General features: G+C 42.4%; 6 protein-coding genes across 8 annotated transcripts; 4 read left to right on the top strand and 2 right to left on the bottom strand.

Annotated features, from left to right (window-relative positions):
* Positions 1-412: 412 nt before the first annotated feature.
* On the top strand, positions 413-1,747 carry LOC108098925. The gene is made up of 2 exons (XM_017202128.2): positions 413-872; positions 936-1,747. The coding sequence occupies exons 1-2, from the start codon at positions 663-665 to the stop codon at positions 1,485-1,487; spliced, it is 762 nt and encodes a 253-aa protein (XP_017057617.1). The 5' UTR covers positions 413-662; the 3' UTR covers positions 1,488-1,747.
* A 116-nt stretch (positions 1,748-1,863) lies between these two features.
* On the top strand, positions 1,864-5,045 carry LOC108098921 (CLIP domain-containing serine protease 2). 2 transcript variants are annotated; one of them, XM_017202126.2, is made up of 6 exons: positions 1,864-2,184; positions 2,487-3,248; positions 3,856-3,955; positions 4,008-4,138; positions 4,201-4,308; positions 4,501-5,045. In XM_017202126.2, the coding sequence occupies exons 1-6, from the start codon at positions 2,133-2,135 to the stop codon at positions 4,875-4,877; spliced, it is 1,530 nt and encodes a 509-aa protein (XP_017057615.1). In that variant the 5' UTR covers positions 1,864-2,132; the 3' UTR covers positions 4,878-5,045. The 2 variants fall into 2 exon arrangements, with proteins under 2 accessions (XP_017057615.1, XP_017057614.1); XM_017202125.2 differs by having other exon boundaries at positions 3,856-3,958.
* On the bottom strand, positions 3,270-4,338 carry LOC108098926 (translation initiation factor IF-2). The gene is made up of 2 exons (XM_017202129.1): positions 4,225-4,338; positions 3,270-3,801 (listed from the first exon to the last, which is right to left on the bottom strand). Exon 2 carries the CDS (start codon positions 3,783-3,785, stop codon positions 3,378-3,380), a length of 408 nt encoding a protein of 135 aa, XP_017057618.1. The 5' UTR covers positions 3,786-3,801; positions 4,225-4,338; the 3' UTR covers positions 3,270-3,377.
* A 415-nt stretch (positions 5,046-5,460) lies between the features above and the next one.
* LOC108098922 (pinin) lies at positions 5,461-6,878 on the bottom strand. The gene is made up of 3 exons (XM_017202127.2): positions 6,484-6,878; positions 5,654-6,423; positions 5,461-5,552 (listed from the first exon to the last, which is right to left on the bottom strand). Exons 1-3 carry the CDS (start codon positions 6,612-6,614, stop codon positions 5,533-5,535), a joined length of 921 nt encoding a protein of 306 aa, XP_017057616.1. The 5' UTR covers positions 6,615-6,878; the 3' UTR covers positions 5,461-5,532.
* Positions 6,879-7,707: 829 nt separating this feature from the next.
* Positions 7,708-14,231, top strand: LOC108098968 (protein turtle). 2 transcript variants are annotated; one of them, XM_017202185.2, is made up of 17 exons: positions 7,708-7,977; positions 8,450-8,772; positions 8,995-9,124; positions 9,270-9,478; positions 9,616-9,726; positions 9,868-10,074; positions 10,163-10,314; positions 10,387-10,531; positions 10,591-10,721; positions 10,781-10,940; positions 11,277-11,447; positions 11,514-11,636; positions 11,719-11,852; positions 11,911-12,085; positions 12,153-12,430; positions 12,505-12,702; positions 12,771-14,231. In XM_017202185.2, exons 2-17 carry the CDS (start codon positions 8,706-8,708, stop codon positions 13,248-13,250), a joined length of 2,871 nt encoding a protein of 956 aa, XP_017057674.1. In that variant the 5' UTR covers positions 7,708-7,977; positions 8,450-8,705; the 3' UTR covers positions 13,251-14,231. The 2 variants fall into 2 exon arrangements, with proteins under 2 accessions (XP_017057674.1, XP_017057673.1); XM_017202184.2 differs by having other exon boundaries at positions 7,708-8,772.
* A 709-nt stretch (positions 14,232-14,940) lies between these two features.
* LOC108098939 (tubulin alpha-2 chain) lies at positions 14,941-17,198 on the top strand. Its single transcript, XM_017202146.1, has 3 exons — positions 14,941-15,032; positions 15,455-15,979; positions 16,260-17,198. The coding sequence occupies exons 1-3, from the start codon at positions 15,030-15,032 to the stop codon at positions 17,079-17,081; spliced, it is 1,350 nt and encodes a 449-aa protein (XP_017057635.1). The 5' UTR covers positions 14,941-15,029; the 3' UTR covers positions 17,082-17,198.
* Positions 17,199-17,360: the final 162 nt, after the last annotated feature.

The raw sequence follows: 17,360 nt of genomic DNA, 5'->3' as shown, positions 1-17,360 counted from the left end.
TATCGATATCAGGCTTGGCGGTGGAACTCCATTGTCAGCTGCTTTGAGGTAGGTTTACTCTAGTGGTGCGTAAGAGTCCTTAGTTATTTCGTGTCACGGCTCTATTTGAAAAAAAGCATACTGACAAAAAGAAAATAACGTATATTATAAACTTGAAAGTTTTCTCATCAGAAAACTAATCTTTGCTTTAACGTATCCTAATACAAATGAAACTATCAACAAATGTAACTAGGCAATAGTTATTACACAATAAATTTATATATGTTCACTCTATTTATGAAATGAATTTCAATGTACTGGATTTTAAATAAAATTATGTATATCTTTATTGTTTGTTTAAGCTTCGGTGAGGTTTTGAAGACATAACTCGTGCTTGTCGTGAAGAACATTCATTTATGCGCGCATCTCTAGCTTACACAAAGCCGAGCTGTGGGAAATATTAGAAGCGGAAACGGGTTTTACTTTTACAGGTAACTTTGGAGCGCAGCGCTCTCCAGCATTAAGCAGTTTAGCTAGCAGTCTGGAGTTGCAGACCCAACGAAACGAACGATTTCAAAATCAGAAACTGTGCCAGCGCATCGCGTAGGCCAGAAAAAAAACAAAGAAACATTGCGGGGGCGTCATCGTGGTGGGAAATAGCAATATAAACAAACGGCAGCGGGATGTCGATGAGCAATCTTTCAATTGACGGGGAGTTCCGCTACATTATCCAGTGGTTCAATGAATGGAGCGAGTTGCAGCGGGATGATTTTGTCTACGTTTTCGTAGAGTACCTTGCCCGCGGTTCCAGCGATGCCCATGTAAATGGCCTGATCAACTCGCTGGCAAATGCATCCGTGCAGGATAAGCCGATGAGCCTGTTTCAGTGTCGCGTAAGTAAAAGAAAGTTTGGCTTTCCAATATCCATTTCCCTTCTCACTGTTTAATGTCCGCAGATCAAACTGTTTCGTGAATGGAGCCCCAAGTGGCCGATCGAGTTTAAATGCAAGCTACAGGAGAAGATCAGCGAGATCGACGCAAAGGTGGGGGAGAAGATCATCAATGAGCTGCGGGGTCCCCATTCCGTGCACAATGGCAACGTAGCTGTGCATTTAAATGCAAATGGGGCGAGCGAAGAAGTTGGGGACTCTGAATTGGAGCAGGCTGCAGTGGAGGTAGAAGTGGCAGAGGTCGCAGCTCCAGTGGCAGAGGAAGACACTGAACCCGCTGCCGAAGCCGATGACAATCGCTTGGCTGCGGTTTTAAGCCAAGAGACGCCCGTTGATGACGATGTTGACGTGGTGGAAGAATCTGTTGGGGAAAACAGCAATAACATTGCCGATCTAAATGGCCATTATCCAACGGCTGCAGTGACAACGATTGCGGTGAATACGTCTCCATCTCCATCGCCATCCCCGACTCCCCAGCCGATCGTCGAACCTGTAGAACAGGTCGAGAATAGCGTTACTGTTTCTGTGGCATCTGCAGAGGTTCCCCCGGTGGCTTAGACTCCGCACGATCGTTCAGAACAAACCAGATCGACTATAAAAAGGCATAATGAGTAGTTAAGTATTTTAGTTGTACATCATCAGCAACAGCAACTCGACATTCCATGCGATGCATTTCTAGTTATGTAAGCCCATCTTTAAGCCTACATCTGGGCTTGGCCACTAAGTAAGAATTTATTCGCATTCCGTAGGCCTTAGCCTGTTCATCTATCGACTAACTTAAGAGAAAGCATTAAAGTAAAGAAAGCCTCATTAATACACGAAAGAGAGTTTCAGCCTCTGAAAAGTATGTCCTGACGATCTGCTTCCTTTTCCTCGACTTCATCTTAGGTTGGCTATCTAGCAAAACATGTTTTGTAGTGAGTTGTTCTGGCTGCTAGTCGCTTACTCAACAAGCCGGCTTTGTCGCTGCTCTTCGTCTGCTCTTTGGCTTTGGCCCAAACTGACTACGGACCTGATAATTGGTTTTTTGAGTTCTCTTTTTGTTTTGATTCGTCGCTGCTGAAATCGAAATCTGAATAGAGCTGGACGTGGAAGTAAGATATGCATGCTGGCTTGGAGATTGGACCAATTTATTTCAATTTCGCACTTGGACGGGTTACGTTGTGTTGCCGGAGATCCAACTTTTGATTTCGATCGTATAAAATGCGTCGCCCAGAACTTATCAGCCTTTTCATCTGCATCCTTTGGCTAAATGGTGAGTAACATGGGGATCCCTGGAATAAGACAACTTTCAAGAATCGGACATGCGATGGGTGGGGGGTAATTAAAGCACCATCCGCTAAGTGGGTCAAGGTCGGCAGCTAGAAATTCCCAGCGGCAAAGCGAAGGGCAATAAACCGCGCGAATGATAGCGAACGCCGAACCAAAAAAGTGAGTGAGTAATTGCCGGGGGCACTTCTGGTTTGCTGGTTTTCTGGCTCGCGATTGCCTTGCCGACATTGACCTTCGAGCGTTGATTTCTTGCCTTGTCATCCAGCCAGTCCGTTTTCGTTTCAGGGGATCGCGGAGCCTCCGCTTGCCACTGCATCCGCCTGGGGAAGTGTGCTTCCTTTGCCCGCCTGCTACTGCATCACGGTCCCGGTGAACAGTCCGCCGTGTTCGCCAAAGTGCACGACGCCAGTTGTGGTTTCCAAGGCCTCGAACTACTGGTCTGCTGTCCCACATCTCGCAAACAAATCCGCGATGACTCATTCTTAGCCAAGCCAAGTCGCATGATGCGTTTTGCCCCGCCGGTCGATCGCTGGATTTGGGATGATGGTGGGGAGAGTACGGGCAGTAGACACAGCCACAGCCACTCGGATTATCTGGAGACGGAAACGAATCTCCACAACTATTGGGACTTTGGGGAGCAACGCAACTGTCCACCGGTAGTGGAGCCCGAATTTTTCGACAAGCGTTTTGGTTTAGGTCACCACTTCCTTTATCAAGTGGAGCATGGAGACGAGGGTACCACTTCGACGCGACCTACTCCCAAGGACAAGCCCATTGTGTTTCCCGGCGATCTGCGCTTTCTGCAGCAAGGCGAAGAAGATGTCAGCTTTAACATAGAAAAAGGACCTCCACTGGCTCCATTTACCACCACTCCACCTACAACAATCGCAACCAGTCCACCTTCTACAACACCCACATCGATATTGCCTTTACGGCGAGAGAACCCAACAGGATGTGGTATGAGTGTAGAGAGCCGACTATTAGGAGGGGAACAGGCCACAGCTGGACAATATCCCTGGTTGGCCAGGATCGCCTATCGCAACCGAAGTAAGTAAAGCATGGGGAACATAAAATACGCAATTTTGAATTTATTTTACCCTCCTCCAATTGACGCATCGGCTTGGTGGTAAGTGATCTTTGTCGCATTGGCCGGCAGAAATCCCGTTCTGTGTAGATTTAACCAATTGCATTGGCCACGATGCCCAATTTTATGGTGAGAAAGACACCGAAGGCGAAGAGCAGAGCACCCACTCCAAGAGCCTTGGGTCCTCGATTGTTCGGTGGCGCCCTAAGACCGAAAGGACCACCGCCTGCTCCGCCATCGCCATCTTTGGGTCCAGAGCCACCTTTTCCTTTGGGATCATTATTTCCACCATCTTTTCCCTTGGGTCCGTTTTTTCCGCACTTGTTGCACTTGGTTCCGCCGCACGGCTTGGGACCGCAGGGCCCACGCTTCTGGTTTGGCCCACCTGCACCTCCAGGGCCACCGCCACCACCACCACCTCCGGGTCCAGGAGGTTGGCGAGATTGGGGGTCCCTTGACTGAGATGGCCGTCTCCCTCCGGAACAAGGACATGAGCACATTTTGTACTGGAAGGAGCTGCAGTAAAAATAAAATTTTAATTGAATGTTTCTATGTACATCTTGTTTTTAGGCAGCAGCCGAAGTAGTTTTCGTTGCTCCGGATCCCTGATCTCCAGCAACCACATCGTGACTGCCGCTCATTGTGTTATCAATTTGGTCAGCGATTTGGAGTTGTAAGTTTGGAAAATAATATAATCTACTCTAAAACCAGCTTCCCCACAGATCTCATGTACGATTGGGAAGTCAGAATGACTCAAACTCGTTTGCCATCGAGCGGGTTATTGTGCATCCTAACTACGATCAACCAAAGTATGCCAACGACATCGCTGTGGTCAGGATAAATAGCACCAATGGTATGTACAGTTATTTTTGTTCTTTGGATAACTCTTTGGCTGAATAAACTTCTACTTTTCAGGCGCCTTTACACCCATCTGCTTACCCTTGGAAGGATCAACCACACTCGGGAACAGGCTGATTGGACAAACGGGAGTTGCTGCCGGCTGGAGTACTGGTAATCCGGAAAGTGAGTCTCGAAACAATTTTGTGGCGTCTGGTTTGTTTACCTTATCATCTAATTTTTTTTTAATATTTTCTACATTATTCGGAGCCTTCTAAGCTTACGCTTTAATGTTTTTGTGTTGAGACAAGTTAAAATACATATACATATGTATATTTAAGAATATTTAATCATTAAAAACAATGTTGTTGTCTTTAGATAATCGCTCTGTGGACTCCGCAAACACTTCCGCCGGGGTGCGCTTTATCCGATTGCCTATAGTGAACACCACCAGCTGCGCCATCGCATATGCAAGCCTTAGCGAGAACTTCCAGCAACCCATCGTCATCACCCCGAACCACCTGTGTGCCCAGGGAATGCCCATGAACGACGTCTGCCGAGGGGACAGTGGCGGACCCTTTATGGACGACGGAACCTCTGGTCTGTTCGGAACTAGTGGACGCCATACGCTTATAGGAATAGTTGCCTTCGGACCCACTCTGTGCGGTGTTACCACTATTCCGGGGGTCTATACCTTGGTGAGCAGTTTCTCCGATTGGATCTTGCGGAGCATCAACGGAGAAACGAACCAGTGAGAGATCATGACGGGATCCCAATCCGACAAAGCTTATCCAAAACTTCAATACCAAAGCCTTCAGAGTACATTCAAATAGAAAACGGTGAACCATTCATTCGGTGGATTAATGAAAAAAGTTCTGCTGCCTATTTAAATCAACAATAATAAAATGTGCATTTAAAACATTCTTATACATTCATTTTTGTATGTGGTGTTTATTTTCTTTATTACATTTGTATACCTATACAAGCTTTTTAAATGATTCGGATTAACTTTCTAGGCACGAAGTTTTAGGGAAATATTACGGCCATATTAGGCGCAGTACAAAGCCAGACCTTTAAACAATTAGTTCCGCTATTTAACTCTGGTTAATGTTATTAATAATTACAACTGGAAAAATATTTAATTATATAATCATTAATGTGGGCAAAATAGTACACGTCAATGCTAATAATATTAATGAGTATTCCGAAAAAATGACAGAATAGTATAAAATTCATTATGGGTTCGATTTCTTGAAGCTTAACCCCAAAGACTTTTGAGATAAGTTTTTGCTGTCTTTCAACACCTTTAAATGGATGAAGTAAAACAACTTGGTTGAATTTTGTTTAAATATTTTTTGAATTAGTTTTAATCCTTTATTCCTATAATAGCATCATTTACTTTCACGAACTTCATTTACCATATAATGAAGCTGCAATAGAAACAGAAGTTCGTACATTAAAATAAATATGCATGATTCAAAGAAATCTTAAATGAAAACTAATACAATTTCATTTTTTTTTTAAGACTTACACTTATCTACGTGATCTTCATCATCAGGCTCTTCATAGAAGCTCTCGTCCATTACGTTATCGTCCTCCATCTTTCCAAAATTCATGTTCTCCAAGTTCTTTAGCTCGACCTCTAATTCTTCGCGTCTGCATTCTATAAAGACATCAGCTTCGCTTTTGCTTTTACTCAGCAGTTTTTCCGTTTTAGCAGAATGGTGTTTTGGCCGAAAGAACAGGTGTGGTTTCGTTTTGGTTCTTATATGGTTTTTCGAATACGACATGGTAGCTTCCCAGGCCTTGAAGTCCTTCATCCTGGCCATTTTGTACTCTAGTCTACGGATCTCGAATTGCTTTTTTTTCCTGTCCAAAAACAGAGTTTCGCGTTGTTTCCTCAGCAAGGCTCTTTCCTGGAGTTCCTGTTTTTCCACCTTCTTTTCGATCTCAGCTTTTTTGTCCTCCTTACTTTTCAGACGTGACTCTTCCTGGCAGAATTTCTGCAGGGTTCCCAGTAGCGAACCGAACATCCGACGGTTCCGGGCTCTTGACTCGGAATCTGTTCCCTGCGCTTCGACCACCTCCTTTTTGGTGGGCATTTCCCGGATGACCCGGGAGTTGATCCTTGGTGGTCGTCCATCGTTCTCCTCGATGGGGAACCGTTGAATGGGGTTTTTCCCGTCGAACATACGCCGTTTGTCTTTCAAGAATACCCCTCCTGGCCCATTTCGGGGAAACTGTCGTTCGCCGTTGTGGTCGTTCTTCTTTCCATCGTTGCTATATTTGAACTTCTCTGATCTGAAAGTAAGAGGAATTACCATTAATTTAATTTGTTGTGGCATTAATTTTATTCATTACCTCTGCTGGGAATCTTTAGGGACGCGACCTGCAATGCGGCGAATGTTTTCATTTAAAATCACCAGCGACTGCTTGGCTGAGTTCAGTTTTTGTTCCAAGTCATCAACAGTGGATAGACCCGAGTTAACCATTGTTCCTACAAATCAATTGAATAATTTTTTACTTAATCCTCAACCCGGCGCACGGGAAATCGGTGTGACTCGGTTTAAATAAAAATAAAGAGCAAGCAAGTATTTTTTTGGGAGGTCTAGGTTTCCACGACCTCCGTAGGTGCCGTGGGAATTTTTGGCCGCCCTCGCGCACGTGAAATTTGCAAAGGTTTTATTTCTTAAGAGAGTTTCTTTACAATGTTTAGATATTTATTTAAGGCGAGAAAATTTGTTGTGTGTTGGTAAACGTTTGTCTTTTAATGTTTGAAACTAGTATATACCTTGGTATTTTCCAGGGATGAATGGCGTTGTTCAACAGTGTTGTACAAATAGCTTATAAAACTTTCAGTAACGTCAATAAAAACCAATTAAGCGTTTTAAAAGTTTTAGTTTTTTCTGCATTCCAATTGCTGTAAATTAAAAAAAAAAAAGAAAGAAACGGGAAGTTTGTGGTACAAATAGAGATGAGAGATGAGTCGATAGGTTTGTTATTTTTAAAAAGAAAATAAAACTTCAAATTTACCTATCGATAACAAAAAATACAGTTACATTTGCAAAAATACGTTAAATTTTTTTTTTTTTTTTTTGTATTGAAACAATCTGTTTATTTTTCAAAGCTAACCAATTAAAGGAAATAAAAAAAAACTGAACTTAGTAAAGCTGATAAGTTAGTAGAAAAACCCCTTTTCTAAGTCTCTAAATCTTCATAAAAACGTAGCTAGCAATAATCAAAATATTCATGGAAATATCTTAGGAACACGGATGCACTTTGATCAAAAATTTTATATAATATTCCGAATGCCTTTTTAATATTTGCCATTACAAAAATGTTATGATCTAGGGCATCTGTTTAGTCTAATTTACATCGACTACAAACCCCTTTAAACCCCTGCCGCTCAAGTACCCACGGGATTCTGTACTCGCACTCGAAATGAAACTAGATACATTGGGCGGACTCCGAGGATTTTAGTTTCTTTGTCCGGCAAAAGGATAAGACGTTCATTCAGAGCGAGAGGAGTTGAGAGAACCGATGCAGCTGTCCGTCCGGAGAGCTTTTACTGTATATTTGAACGTACATTATAAGGTCGGACCTGCACGCCTCCTTTGCTTTTGAGCTTGTTTTTAAAATAGAATCCTCTCGATAGTGGTTATTTGTGATGTGAAGCGAGTGCATAAATTCCCTTGTGTTTCTCTAGAAGAAAAAAAAATAATGGACATTCCTAAATGCATTATGAGAACATTCATATTTTTGCTGCCGACAAGTTTCTACTCATATTAAGAGGAAGAAAAAGGATGTTTAAGTCGAACAAGACAAGCGGATGCACGTACATACACATGTACAAAGGTCATAGTTGCAATGTTTACATCAAAAGCTCCCTTCCATGCGCATGCGCCTGCCGACAAGCTTTTTAGCCCAGGTTTGCAGGTGTAGTGCGATGGAATTTCGACGTGTTAGTTTCGCATCGCGGCTAGAAAAGTAATATAACTTTCTGCAAGAGTTCGTTATTTTCCATCCTGGTTTTGAATAAAATTATCTGCTCAACTTAGCATCGTAGAATACATTTGTTTTGTGTGTACTCCCCATTCGGAATCCTGCAAACGTGCGCATATGAAAATAAGCAATAGTAAAGTGTATCCTGGGATTTGGCAAACATATACAAGTGCATAGGAAAAAACATACGCGCATACATACTCGTACATTAAATAAAATCAAATCCATGACCGTCGAAAGAGCATAAAATATATAATTTATTAGTTTTGAATGGTCAGTGGCATACGATCCGATTAAACATACCCGAAAATATGTCTAAGCTTAGGTATACGCAACTACTGCAAAATATATAAACCTATGTGTTATACATACAATGTTATATCCCGTGTATATGTGTAATTGAGTGTTCATACACAAGTGTTGGTGTGCTCATCTTCCGTGAAAATTCAGATGATAAAATGTAACGCATTACTCAATTAAACTTTCCAATCCGAAATACTATATTAGAGGATTAGATAATGAAACCTACAAAATAAACTCAAATAGCATCTAATTACCGCTATTCCAAAAAAGTATACAGCATGGAGTTATTGCTAATATTTATGCTAGCACTTCAACTCATAGAATCCAGCAGCGGAAGTAAAGATGGTAAGCTTAAACTTAAAATATTACCTATTAAAGTGTTCCTTAAATAGATAACAAATTGCATTAATAGTATTTATCCCGACCACTTATATATTAAAAAGCTATCAAATTAAAGTGAACTTTATAGATTAATATAATGAAATAGGATAAGTGGTTTAAAACGCGCAATAAAACCTCTTTTTTAAGTTTATATTTAAATACCTTAAATCAACTTCATTTTTCCAGTACCAATTCACCAAATCGAGTCTCTGGTCGGTGAAAATATTTATCTTCCGTGCAATGTCACAACATATGATGGCGATGAGCCTGTGTTGGTTTTATGGTACCGAGATGATAAAGGTACCCCCATATACAGGTAAATTAATAAAGTAAAACTCCCATAATAAATATATTTAATTATTTTTTGTAATTATTGATGCCAGACTTTGTCAGTTTTAATTTATTTCGGCTTGTTTCGGGGTTCTTGACATAGTTAGTACAACGCAATTTTAACTTTTTAGCATCGACATTCGCGCTGGAGTATCCAAGGCACCAAAAAGATGGTCCGACGATTCTGTCTTCGGGGATAGAGCTTATTTTATATTCGACAAGGAACCGGGAAAACTTTCCATTCAAAACACACAGGCATCCGATTCGGGGACCTATAGATGCAGGGTGGATTTCCTAAAAGCGCAAACCATTAACAGCCGCATCAGACTCAATGTCATATGTAAGTGCATCAAGTCAATTGACTTTGCAACTGCTCATTAAAAGTGCCATGGTTTTATTTGGTTTCGGTTCAACGAACGGCCAAAAGTGATTGGTTGGAGGATAATAATTGCAACGTATACTTATCTTTTCTCCTAGCTCCACCAAAGCAAGTTATTATTCGGGATAGCTCAAATGTGGAGCGCTCTACTGTCGTGGGACCATATAGCGAGGGCGACATCGTTTCCCTGAAATGCCAAGTAATTGGAGGTATGTGATGCGAAGATTAAGTAAGCCTGCATTAAAGATTTTAATGCCACATAAAGACAGGAGTCTAATATATGTATTATAGCTGAACAAATATTTCAAATGATGATTACTGAAACTTGTTGTGTTGTTTTCATTTTTTAGGCTACCCAACTCCCACAATAAGTTGGTATCGAGATGGTCTCGAAATACCCTGCGAACTGGCCCACTTGGCAGGCGGCAAGCTAATCGAGTGCGAAATCACACTTCCTTCGCTGGGCAGGGAAGATCTCAACTCTCGACTCACCTGCCGGGCACTAAGTCATCCCAGAGCACCCATCGTTGAGGCGGTAGTTCAAATAGACATGAATTGTAAGTCCATCAGGCGGAAAAGGCCTGAACACAACTATCTCGTTTCTAAGTGGACATGGTACACAGTTGACATTTCGACCGTTTCCAGTTGCCCCTTTAAATATACGACTGCTGGGGGCACACCAGCCATTGTCTGCTGGCCGAAGATACGATCTCCTGTGCCAAAGTGCCGGCTCCAGACCGCCTGCCGTAATTACTTGGTGGCAAAATGGGATACGGCTCGAGAAGACCACCGAAACTGTAAGCACTCGTGGTCGGCTGTAATAAAGGGCACAATATACTCTCAACCTTATTTATTTGTACTATCCCCAGACTTCGAGCGATGGCAACCAGACAACGAGCACGCTTTCAATCAGCCTGAGCAAATCTGATGCGGGGAAGTATTTATCGTGCAAGGCCTACAATCACGCCGTTCCCTCGGAGCCTCTGGAAGACGGCTGGAAACTAGACATTCAATGTGGGTTTTACTAACGCACATTTATAATTAATTTGTATAACCATATGCTTGGCTTTCAGATGTCCCTGAAGCATATGTTCGTTTGGGAACATCTCTGGATCCCAGCACTTTGCGCGAAGGAACAGACGTGTACTTCGATTGCCTGGTCATGGCTCATCCGAATGTTTTTCGCATTGAATGGCGTCACAATGTAAGTCCTTCAAACATCTTTGATGAGTTTTAAGGTCTTATTACCTTTTATTCTTTTAGGAGCAACCCCTGTCCCACAATATTTCCCAGGGCGTTATTATAAGCAACCACTCGCTGGTTTTGCAAGGTGTAACGAGGGCTACAGCCGGAAACTATTCTTGTGTCGGATTCAATGCCGAAGGAGAGGGAATCAGTGCTCCTTTTGCCTTGAATATCTTGTGTAAGTCTATTTCACTTTATACAGATTCTTTTGCTATCCCTCAAGCCATTTGCCACCAATCAATATTACCAGTTTGCTTACCAATTGCTTGTTAATAACACGATTTTCTGGATTTGAACTTTATTAGGCCAAGTAATAACCGCTTAATCTATAATTTTATTTCGCTGACAGATTTCTTTTTGCCTTAAATAAACCAACAGAGTACAAATTTCAAAATAGATAAAAGCAACATCATAACTTCGTTTATTTTCTACCACGTTTCTTTTCCCCGGAAAATCTGGCTTTAAGAGATAATTAATTTTTTTATGGCCTGCTCTTTATGTCCGTGTTTTATAGATGCCCCCACGTGTGCACAGAATCAGAAGAAAGTGTACGGCATAGCGAAGCAGGAGGATGCAAAGGTCATGTGCACCGTGGACGCCAATCCACGAGAGGTGGAATTCAGCTGGACATTTAATAATTCTGCGGAGAGCATTGACGTTGCCACAAATCATATTATACGCTCGGGTAGGTGATGGCTTCTTTGACTCTTTTCAGGCAATTAAAACTGGATTTTCATAAACCATTTTTCAGGCACCACATCTATAGTAACGTACACCCCCATTACTGAACTGGATTACGGAACTCTTTTGTGTTTGGCGTCGAATAAAATTGGCAAACAGAGAATACCATGTGTCTTCCATATAATCGCTGCAGGTGAGTGTTTTTTTGATTTAAGCTTCTATCTTCTACTCTTTATTTAACTGGAGTTATTATTGCATTTCTTGTATATTTTAAGGTCGACCCGAAAAAGTACATAACTGCACACTAAACAATATATCCATGACTTCTTTGACCGTGACTTGTAGCGATGGTTTCAACGGCGGCCTGCCACAAAGTTTCAACTTGGAGCTGCTCGACTCCTACACCCAAGTAAGAAACACCTTGAAAAGTTTATTTCAGCAGAAATAAATATTATTTATTTTTGCAGGAAATAAGGGCAAACATCACATCGACGATTCCAAAGTTTACGGTTCCAGGCTTAAGTCCGGGCAGCATATATAGGCTAAATATATACGCATTCAATTCGAAGGGTCGATCCGATCCGGCAGTGCTTAATGCACCAATGCTCCGAATGCCCGAAAAACAACTAACCTCCGAACAAAGTGAGTTATCTCGGTTGTATCTTACAAGATATAGTCATAGAAACATAAATATTTTATCCACTTTCAGCTCATAACCTTCGCGCAGAGCTATTATTTTCACCCGTGATGTCACTTACGATTGGTTTAACCCTTGCTGTGCTGGTCGCAGTTTTGGCCATAATTCTGGCACTTCGAATTCCCTGCTCGGCTTCATCGAGAAGGCGGCAAAAGGAGCTCTCGAACGAGAATATATCCAGAGATGAATCCCCGGGACCAAGCGACAAAAGTTCCGGTAGCAAGGAGGTAGATGATTGCGACGAAAAGAATCCGGATGTTGTCCCAGAATCGGTTGAAGCTGATGAACAGGTAATTAGATATTTATAAATATATTTAGGAGAAAATTATTAAGTAAAATATAACTCAATTTTGATTATAAAAAGGCTGAGAGTCTCAGGAAAAGGCAGCAGATATCAACGATCGACACGAACCGCAGTCCAAACAGGGGAATCTTCGTTAACGAGCAGCAACACCTGACAGCCGCTGAGATTTCATTGCGGGCCACCCATGGAATTGGTTACTGCACTCTGCGGAGTGGGATGCACGCCCAGGCCCAGAGTTCAGTGGGAGAAATATCAATTGTAAGTAGAGGATCAAGTGAAGTTAAACCAATAAGTAAAGTTATTTTACTTCTCAATACTTTTTCCAGAACGTAACACCTCACGTCTACTCCAATTCGATATCGCAGTGCACCTTGCCGCGCCAATCCTCGCAGAACGTGTGGAACAACTACAATTGCAACATCGCCGGGGCGCGACCGACCTCCACGTTCCACCAGCTGACCTTTCCCCAGGGCAGGGTCAATGTGAACGGTGCGCAGCCGCAGCCGCAGCCGCTCCATGGACACGCGCCATCGCCATCGCTGGCCTCCAGCAGCTCCATGGCCTCGTCGTCGAACACCTTGCCGCATCCGCATCCACATCCGCATCCGCAGCAGCAGCCCCTCGGCTCCCAGCCACATCCCCATGGCCGGACCATCGCCCTGCACCACATGAACCAGGCCGCCCAGTGCGGCCGGGTCTGCATCGGAATCGCCAGCGAGGGTATCCATTCCGCCGAGCAGAACCTTTCCGACGACGAGGTCACCGTCCAAACTCCGTTAATGATAAAGCGCGACAGCACCGTATGACTATAGAAATTCCACAGGGTTTTCGACACGCCCCTGTGATTAGGATTTACAATTTTTTCGGTATTCTGCATTTCGAACTCAATAGAATAAACAAACACTTTTTATACATACCAACTTTATGATTGACAAACAATATTCTGGAGAGATCAATTATTTTCGGCCAAATGAGTGTTAGTTTTAAAACGTTGTTAATTATAAGTTATACGAAATCAATATCCAATGAAATAACTAATAGGTTTTAAACGATTACGTGTGGCCAATGCAAAAACATTAACTGCAGTTTTTAAAAGTGAAACCTTAACTATAAACTGGCATCAAACGAATTTATAGACTGGGTTTGATACTAAAGGCGATTGATTGTGTTGTTATTACGTTTATTTAACAAGCCTTGATGTAAAATATGTTTTGTTTTTCGCATTTTCAGAACATATTGAGTGCTTGAGACCATAAGGATAATTCAAAATGTATGCGGTGAACTTTTTACGGCCATTGCTTTAGTTCAATTAGGTGAAATTTCTTTGAATATTATTAATAATTTTTAACGAAATCCCTAGGCAACTAAAGTCTCGGATAATTTAGTAAAATAAAACCTCATCAGTTTGTTGTTTGTTTTTAAACAACTGCACCGTAACATAAGTTAAGTCAAATGAAATTTGACAAACGAATTGCTCATTTCTTCGGATGCCAAGGCAGCTTTTTGAATACATTCATGATAATGTGTGTATATGTTCGTGATGATAAAACCCTTTTATATAACTTGCTCAAATATAAACTAACCCAGTGTCATGAAAGATGGAGTGATTCCTCTTCTTTTTCTCACAACGCTGGCCGGCATTTATTTTTAAAAATTTTATTTTATACTGGTCGAACTTACATAATACTTATATTTAAAAATACCATATATATTAGGACCTTAGCGTTAAACTACTGTGAGCAGTATTATAATATCTAAGTTATAAATAAAAATAAATTAAAAGTAAATAGTTGTTTTGATCGAAAGACAGATAAATGTCTACATATAATTAAATCAAATTATTAGTTTATTTTTGTACATTTATTCCCTACAATCAGTATTCTTTAAAATAATTCTCTATATTCTTTTATGTAGCGCTTATCACGAGTCTTTGAATTTTGAATTAAGAAGTGGTTTTTGATTTTGCATATCATCTTAAAGTTTAAATAAGTGTTGAAGTTTGGTTTGCTTTTTTATTGTGAAGAACTAAGCTTTTATTTGTGTCTTTTTCCCAATGTGTCTATCGCTAATTGGTTGAATGCCCACAAAAAATTAGTCCGTTTTTGTTGGGCTTTTTCTTTTATTTCGAATGGTATTTCACTGCGGTTTTAAAAGGTAATACAATTTATATGTGTTCCAGTGAACAGTGAATCCTAAACTTCGTCATCGAGTTACAGCTGCAGAATGAAAAGAACACAGTGTGAATTCCATCCATACATAAACACATGGAAAAGAAAACAGAATTCGATCAAGAAGCGTCATCTGGAGCATGTGGTGCTGGTCGGTTGGGTGGGTTGGGCTCGGATCGCATCGCATCGGTACCACTTAAGTCGATGAACACGAGCACAGTTCATTAGACATCCACATATATCCCCATATATGCCACACAGCAAAAGCAAAAGCGATGTCTTTGGGGGCTTATAAAAGAACGCGTATCGCCGAGTTTCGGTTAGTTGACTCCCAGCTGTGTCGCATCACAGACAAGTGCTAGGAATTTCGTTTTGTGAATCTGCTGTGTTAAAGTACGCCCCAACCTACTTATCGAAATGGTAAGAATACCGAAGCCTCTTAAGGATATGCAAAGGGTCCTTGGAGGACAACAAGGAACGTGTTTAAAAGCATCTAGGAAGTTCGTTTAGTTTATTTTGGCACCATATTTAAGGATAATAAATATACAAGGTTTTTATTTACAGTTGGAAACAAATTCGGTGCAAAGAATTTTAAATTCTAAATTGGATAATTACATTGATAAATTATGTTTTTAAAACCATGAGCTTTGTCACTCCTGCCCAAACAAAAATAAGAGGAACAGATGGTCAAATTGTTTTTTCTCGAATGAATTTTATATGAATAAGCCACCGGAAATCCTGATATTTTAAAAAACAAATTTGCATAGAAATGATAAGAAGATAACTTAAATGGGAGTAAATTAGTAAACATAAAAATGTATAAATAATTAAATCAATTTCAGAGGGAATGTATTTCGGTGCACATTGGACAGGCTGGTGTCCAGATCGGAAATGCCTGCTGGGAGCTGTACTGCTTGGAGCACGGCATCCAGCCCGACGGCCACATGCCCTCCGATAAGACCGTGGGCGGTGGCGACGACTCCTTCAACACCTTCTTCAGCGAGACGGGAGCCGGAAAGCATGTGCCGCGTGCCGTGTTCGTCGACCTGGAGCCCACTGTGGTGGACGAGGTGCGCACGGGCACCTACCGGCAGCTGTTCCACCCGGAGCAACTGATCACCGGCAAGGAGGATGCGGCCAACAACTACGCCAGAGGCCACTACACCATCGGCAAGGAGATCGTCGACTTGGTCCTGGACAGGATTCGCAAGCTGGCCGATCAGTGCACCGGACTGCAGGGCTTCCTTGTCTTCCACTCCTTCGGCGGAGGCACTGGCTCCGGCTTCACCTCGCTGCTCATGGAGCGCCTCTCCGTCGACTACGGAAAGAAGTCGAAGCTAGAGTTCTCCATCTACCCAGCTCCACAAGTAAGTTTATTTACTATTTCAATCTAAGAAAGTAAGTTGAATTTCACTTAAAAAAAGATACAAAATTTCCAAGAAATTATAAATGTTATATGTAGTTTAATTTTTGAAAACATTTTAATAGTTTTTCCTGACTATAAGTTATGTTAACTTAAATATTATATGTATTTTAAGAGTTTTTGAAATGTTTTTCCTTAAGTGCACATGGTTTTAATAACCTTATATGGCTCCAATTCGATTGGGAATAGCTGAGCTTATTAATGTTTCCCCAACTTCCTGCTAGGTATCCACAGCTGTGGTCGAGCCGTACAATTCGATCTTAACCACCCACACAACGCTGGAGCACTCGGACTGTGCATTTATGGTCGACAACGAGGCAATCTACGACATCTGCCGGCGCAACTTGGATATCGAGCGACCCACCTACATGAACCTCAATCGCCTAATTGGCCAGATCGTTTCCTCCATCACGGCCTCGTTGCGCTTCGATGGCGCCCTGAATGTGGATCTCACCGAGTTCCAGACCAATCTGGTGCCCTACCCACGCATCCACTTCCCGTTGGCCACCTACGCCCCCGTGATATCCGTGGAGAAGGCCTACCACGAGCAGCTGACCGTGGCGGAGATCACGAACGCCTGCTTCGAGCCCGCCAACCAGATGGTGAAGTGCGATCCCCGCCGGGGCAAGTACATGGCCTGCTGCATGCTCTACCGCGGCGACGTGGTGCCCAAGGATGTGAATGCCGCGATCGCCACCATCAAGACGAAGCGATCCATCCAGTTCGTGGACTGGTGCCCCACCGGCTTCAAGGTGGGCATCAACTACCAGCCACCGACGGTGGTTCCCGGCGGGGATCTGGCCAAGGTGCAGCGGGCGGTGTGCATGCTGTCCAACACCACGGCCATCGCCGAGGCCTGGGCTCGGCTCGATCACAAGTTCGATCTGATGTACGCCAAGAGGGCCTTCGTCCACTGGTATGTCGGTGAGGGAATGGAGGAGGGCGAGTTCGCCGAGGCTCGCGAGGATCTCGCCGCCCTCGAGAAGGACTACGAGGAGGTGGGCATCGACTCCACCACCGAACTGGGCGAGGACGAGGAGTACTAGGCCCAAATGGAGCACCACAAACGAATGTCCCAATGGTCCTGCAAACTCACTACACTTCACATTTACCTACTGAATCAAAAAAGCATGAAATATCGCAATAAAAAAGCCTAACACAAATGGGTCTACAATGTTGTTACTTTTGAAAAAGTTTTTAAGTTAGGGGAAATATGGTTTCAGGTTTCTAGTTCATGGCATCAGACTAGGCAGAGAACAGAGATACAACGTTGGATTCTTAATTTAACAATAGTTAATTGACTAGATTCGCATTTTGTTTGCCTG

The sequence above is a fragment of the Drosophila ficusphila genome, unplaced genomic scaffold (assembly GCF_018152265.1).
Source record: "Drosophila ficusphila isolate 14025-0441.05 unplaced genomic scaffold, ASM1815226v1 contig_791, whole genome shotgun sequence".
NCBI classification, from domain to species: domain Eukaryota; kingdom Metazoa; phylum Arthropoda; class Insecta; order Diptera; family Drosophilidae; genus Drosophila; species Drosophila ficusphila.
Note: the sequence above shows the minus strand (reverse complement) of the source record. Positions and strands in the feature narration are given on the sequence as shown.

Coding starts and splice junctions, on each gene's coding strand:
- LOC108098922 (XM_017202127.2), bottom strand. CDS start 6,614: ATGGTTAACTCGGGTCTATCCACTGTTGATGACTTGGAACAAAAACTG. Junction 6,424..6,483: donor CCTAAAGATTCCCAGCAGAG/GTAATGAATAAA, acceptor TCTTACTTTCAG/ATCAGAGAAGTTCAAATATA. Junction 5,553..5,653: donor TGAAGATCACGTAGATAAGT/GTAAGTCTTAAA, acceptor TTTCTATTGCAG/CTTCATTATATGGTAAATGA.
- LOC108098939 (XM_017202146.1), top strand. Junction 15,980..16,259: donor CCATCTACCCAGCTCCACAA/GTAAGTTTATTT, acceptor ACTTCCTGCTAG/GTATCCACAGCTGTGGTCGA.
- LOC108098925 (XM_017202128.2), top strand. CDS start 663: ATGTCGATGAGCAATCTTTCAATTGACGGGGAGTTCCGCTACATTATC. Junction 873..935: donor TGAGCCTGTTTCAGTGTCGC/GTAAGTAAAAGA, acceptor TAATGTCCGCAG/ATCAAACTGTTTCGTGAATG.
- LOC108098926 (XM_017202129.1), bottom strand. CDS start 3,785: ATGTGCTCATGTCCTTGTTCCGGAGGGAGACGGCCATCTCAGTCAAGG.
- LOC108098968 (XM_017202185.2), top strand. CDS start 8,706: ATGGAGTTATTGCTAATATTTATGCTAGCACTTCAACTCATAGAATCC. Junction 9,125..9,269: donor AAAGGTACCCCCATATACAG/GTAAATTAATAA, acceptor TTAACTTTTTAG/CATCGACATTCGCGCTGGAG. Junction 10,941..11,276: donor TTTTGCCTTGAATATCTTGT/GTAAGTCTATTT, acceptor CGTGTTTTATAG/ATGCCCCCACGTGTGCACAG.
- LOC108098921 (XM_017202125.2), top strand. CDS start 2,133: ATGCGTCGCCCAGAACTTATCAGCCTTTTCATCTGCATCCTTTGGCTA. Junction 3,249..3,855: donor GATCGCCTATCGCAACCGAA/GTAAGTAAAGCA, acceptor TCTTGTTTTTAG/GCAGCAGCCGAAGTAGTTTT. Junction 4,309..4,500: donor GAGTACTGGTAATCCGGAAA/GTGAGTCTCGAA, acceptor TGTTGTCTTTAG/ATAATCGCTCTGTGGACTCC.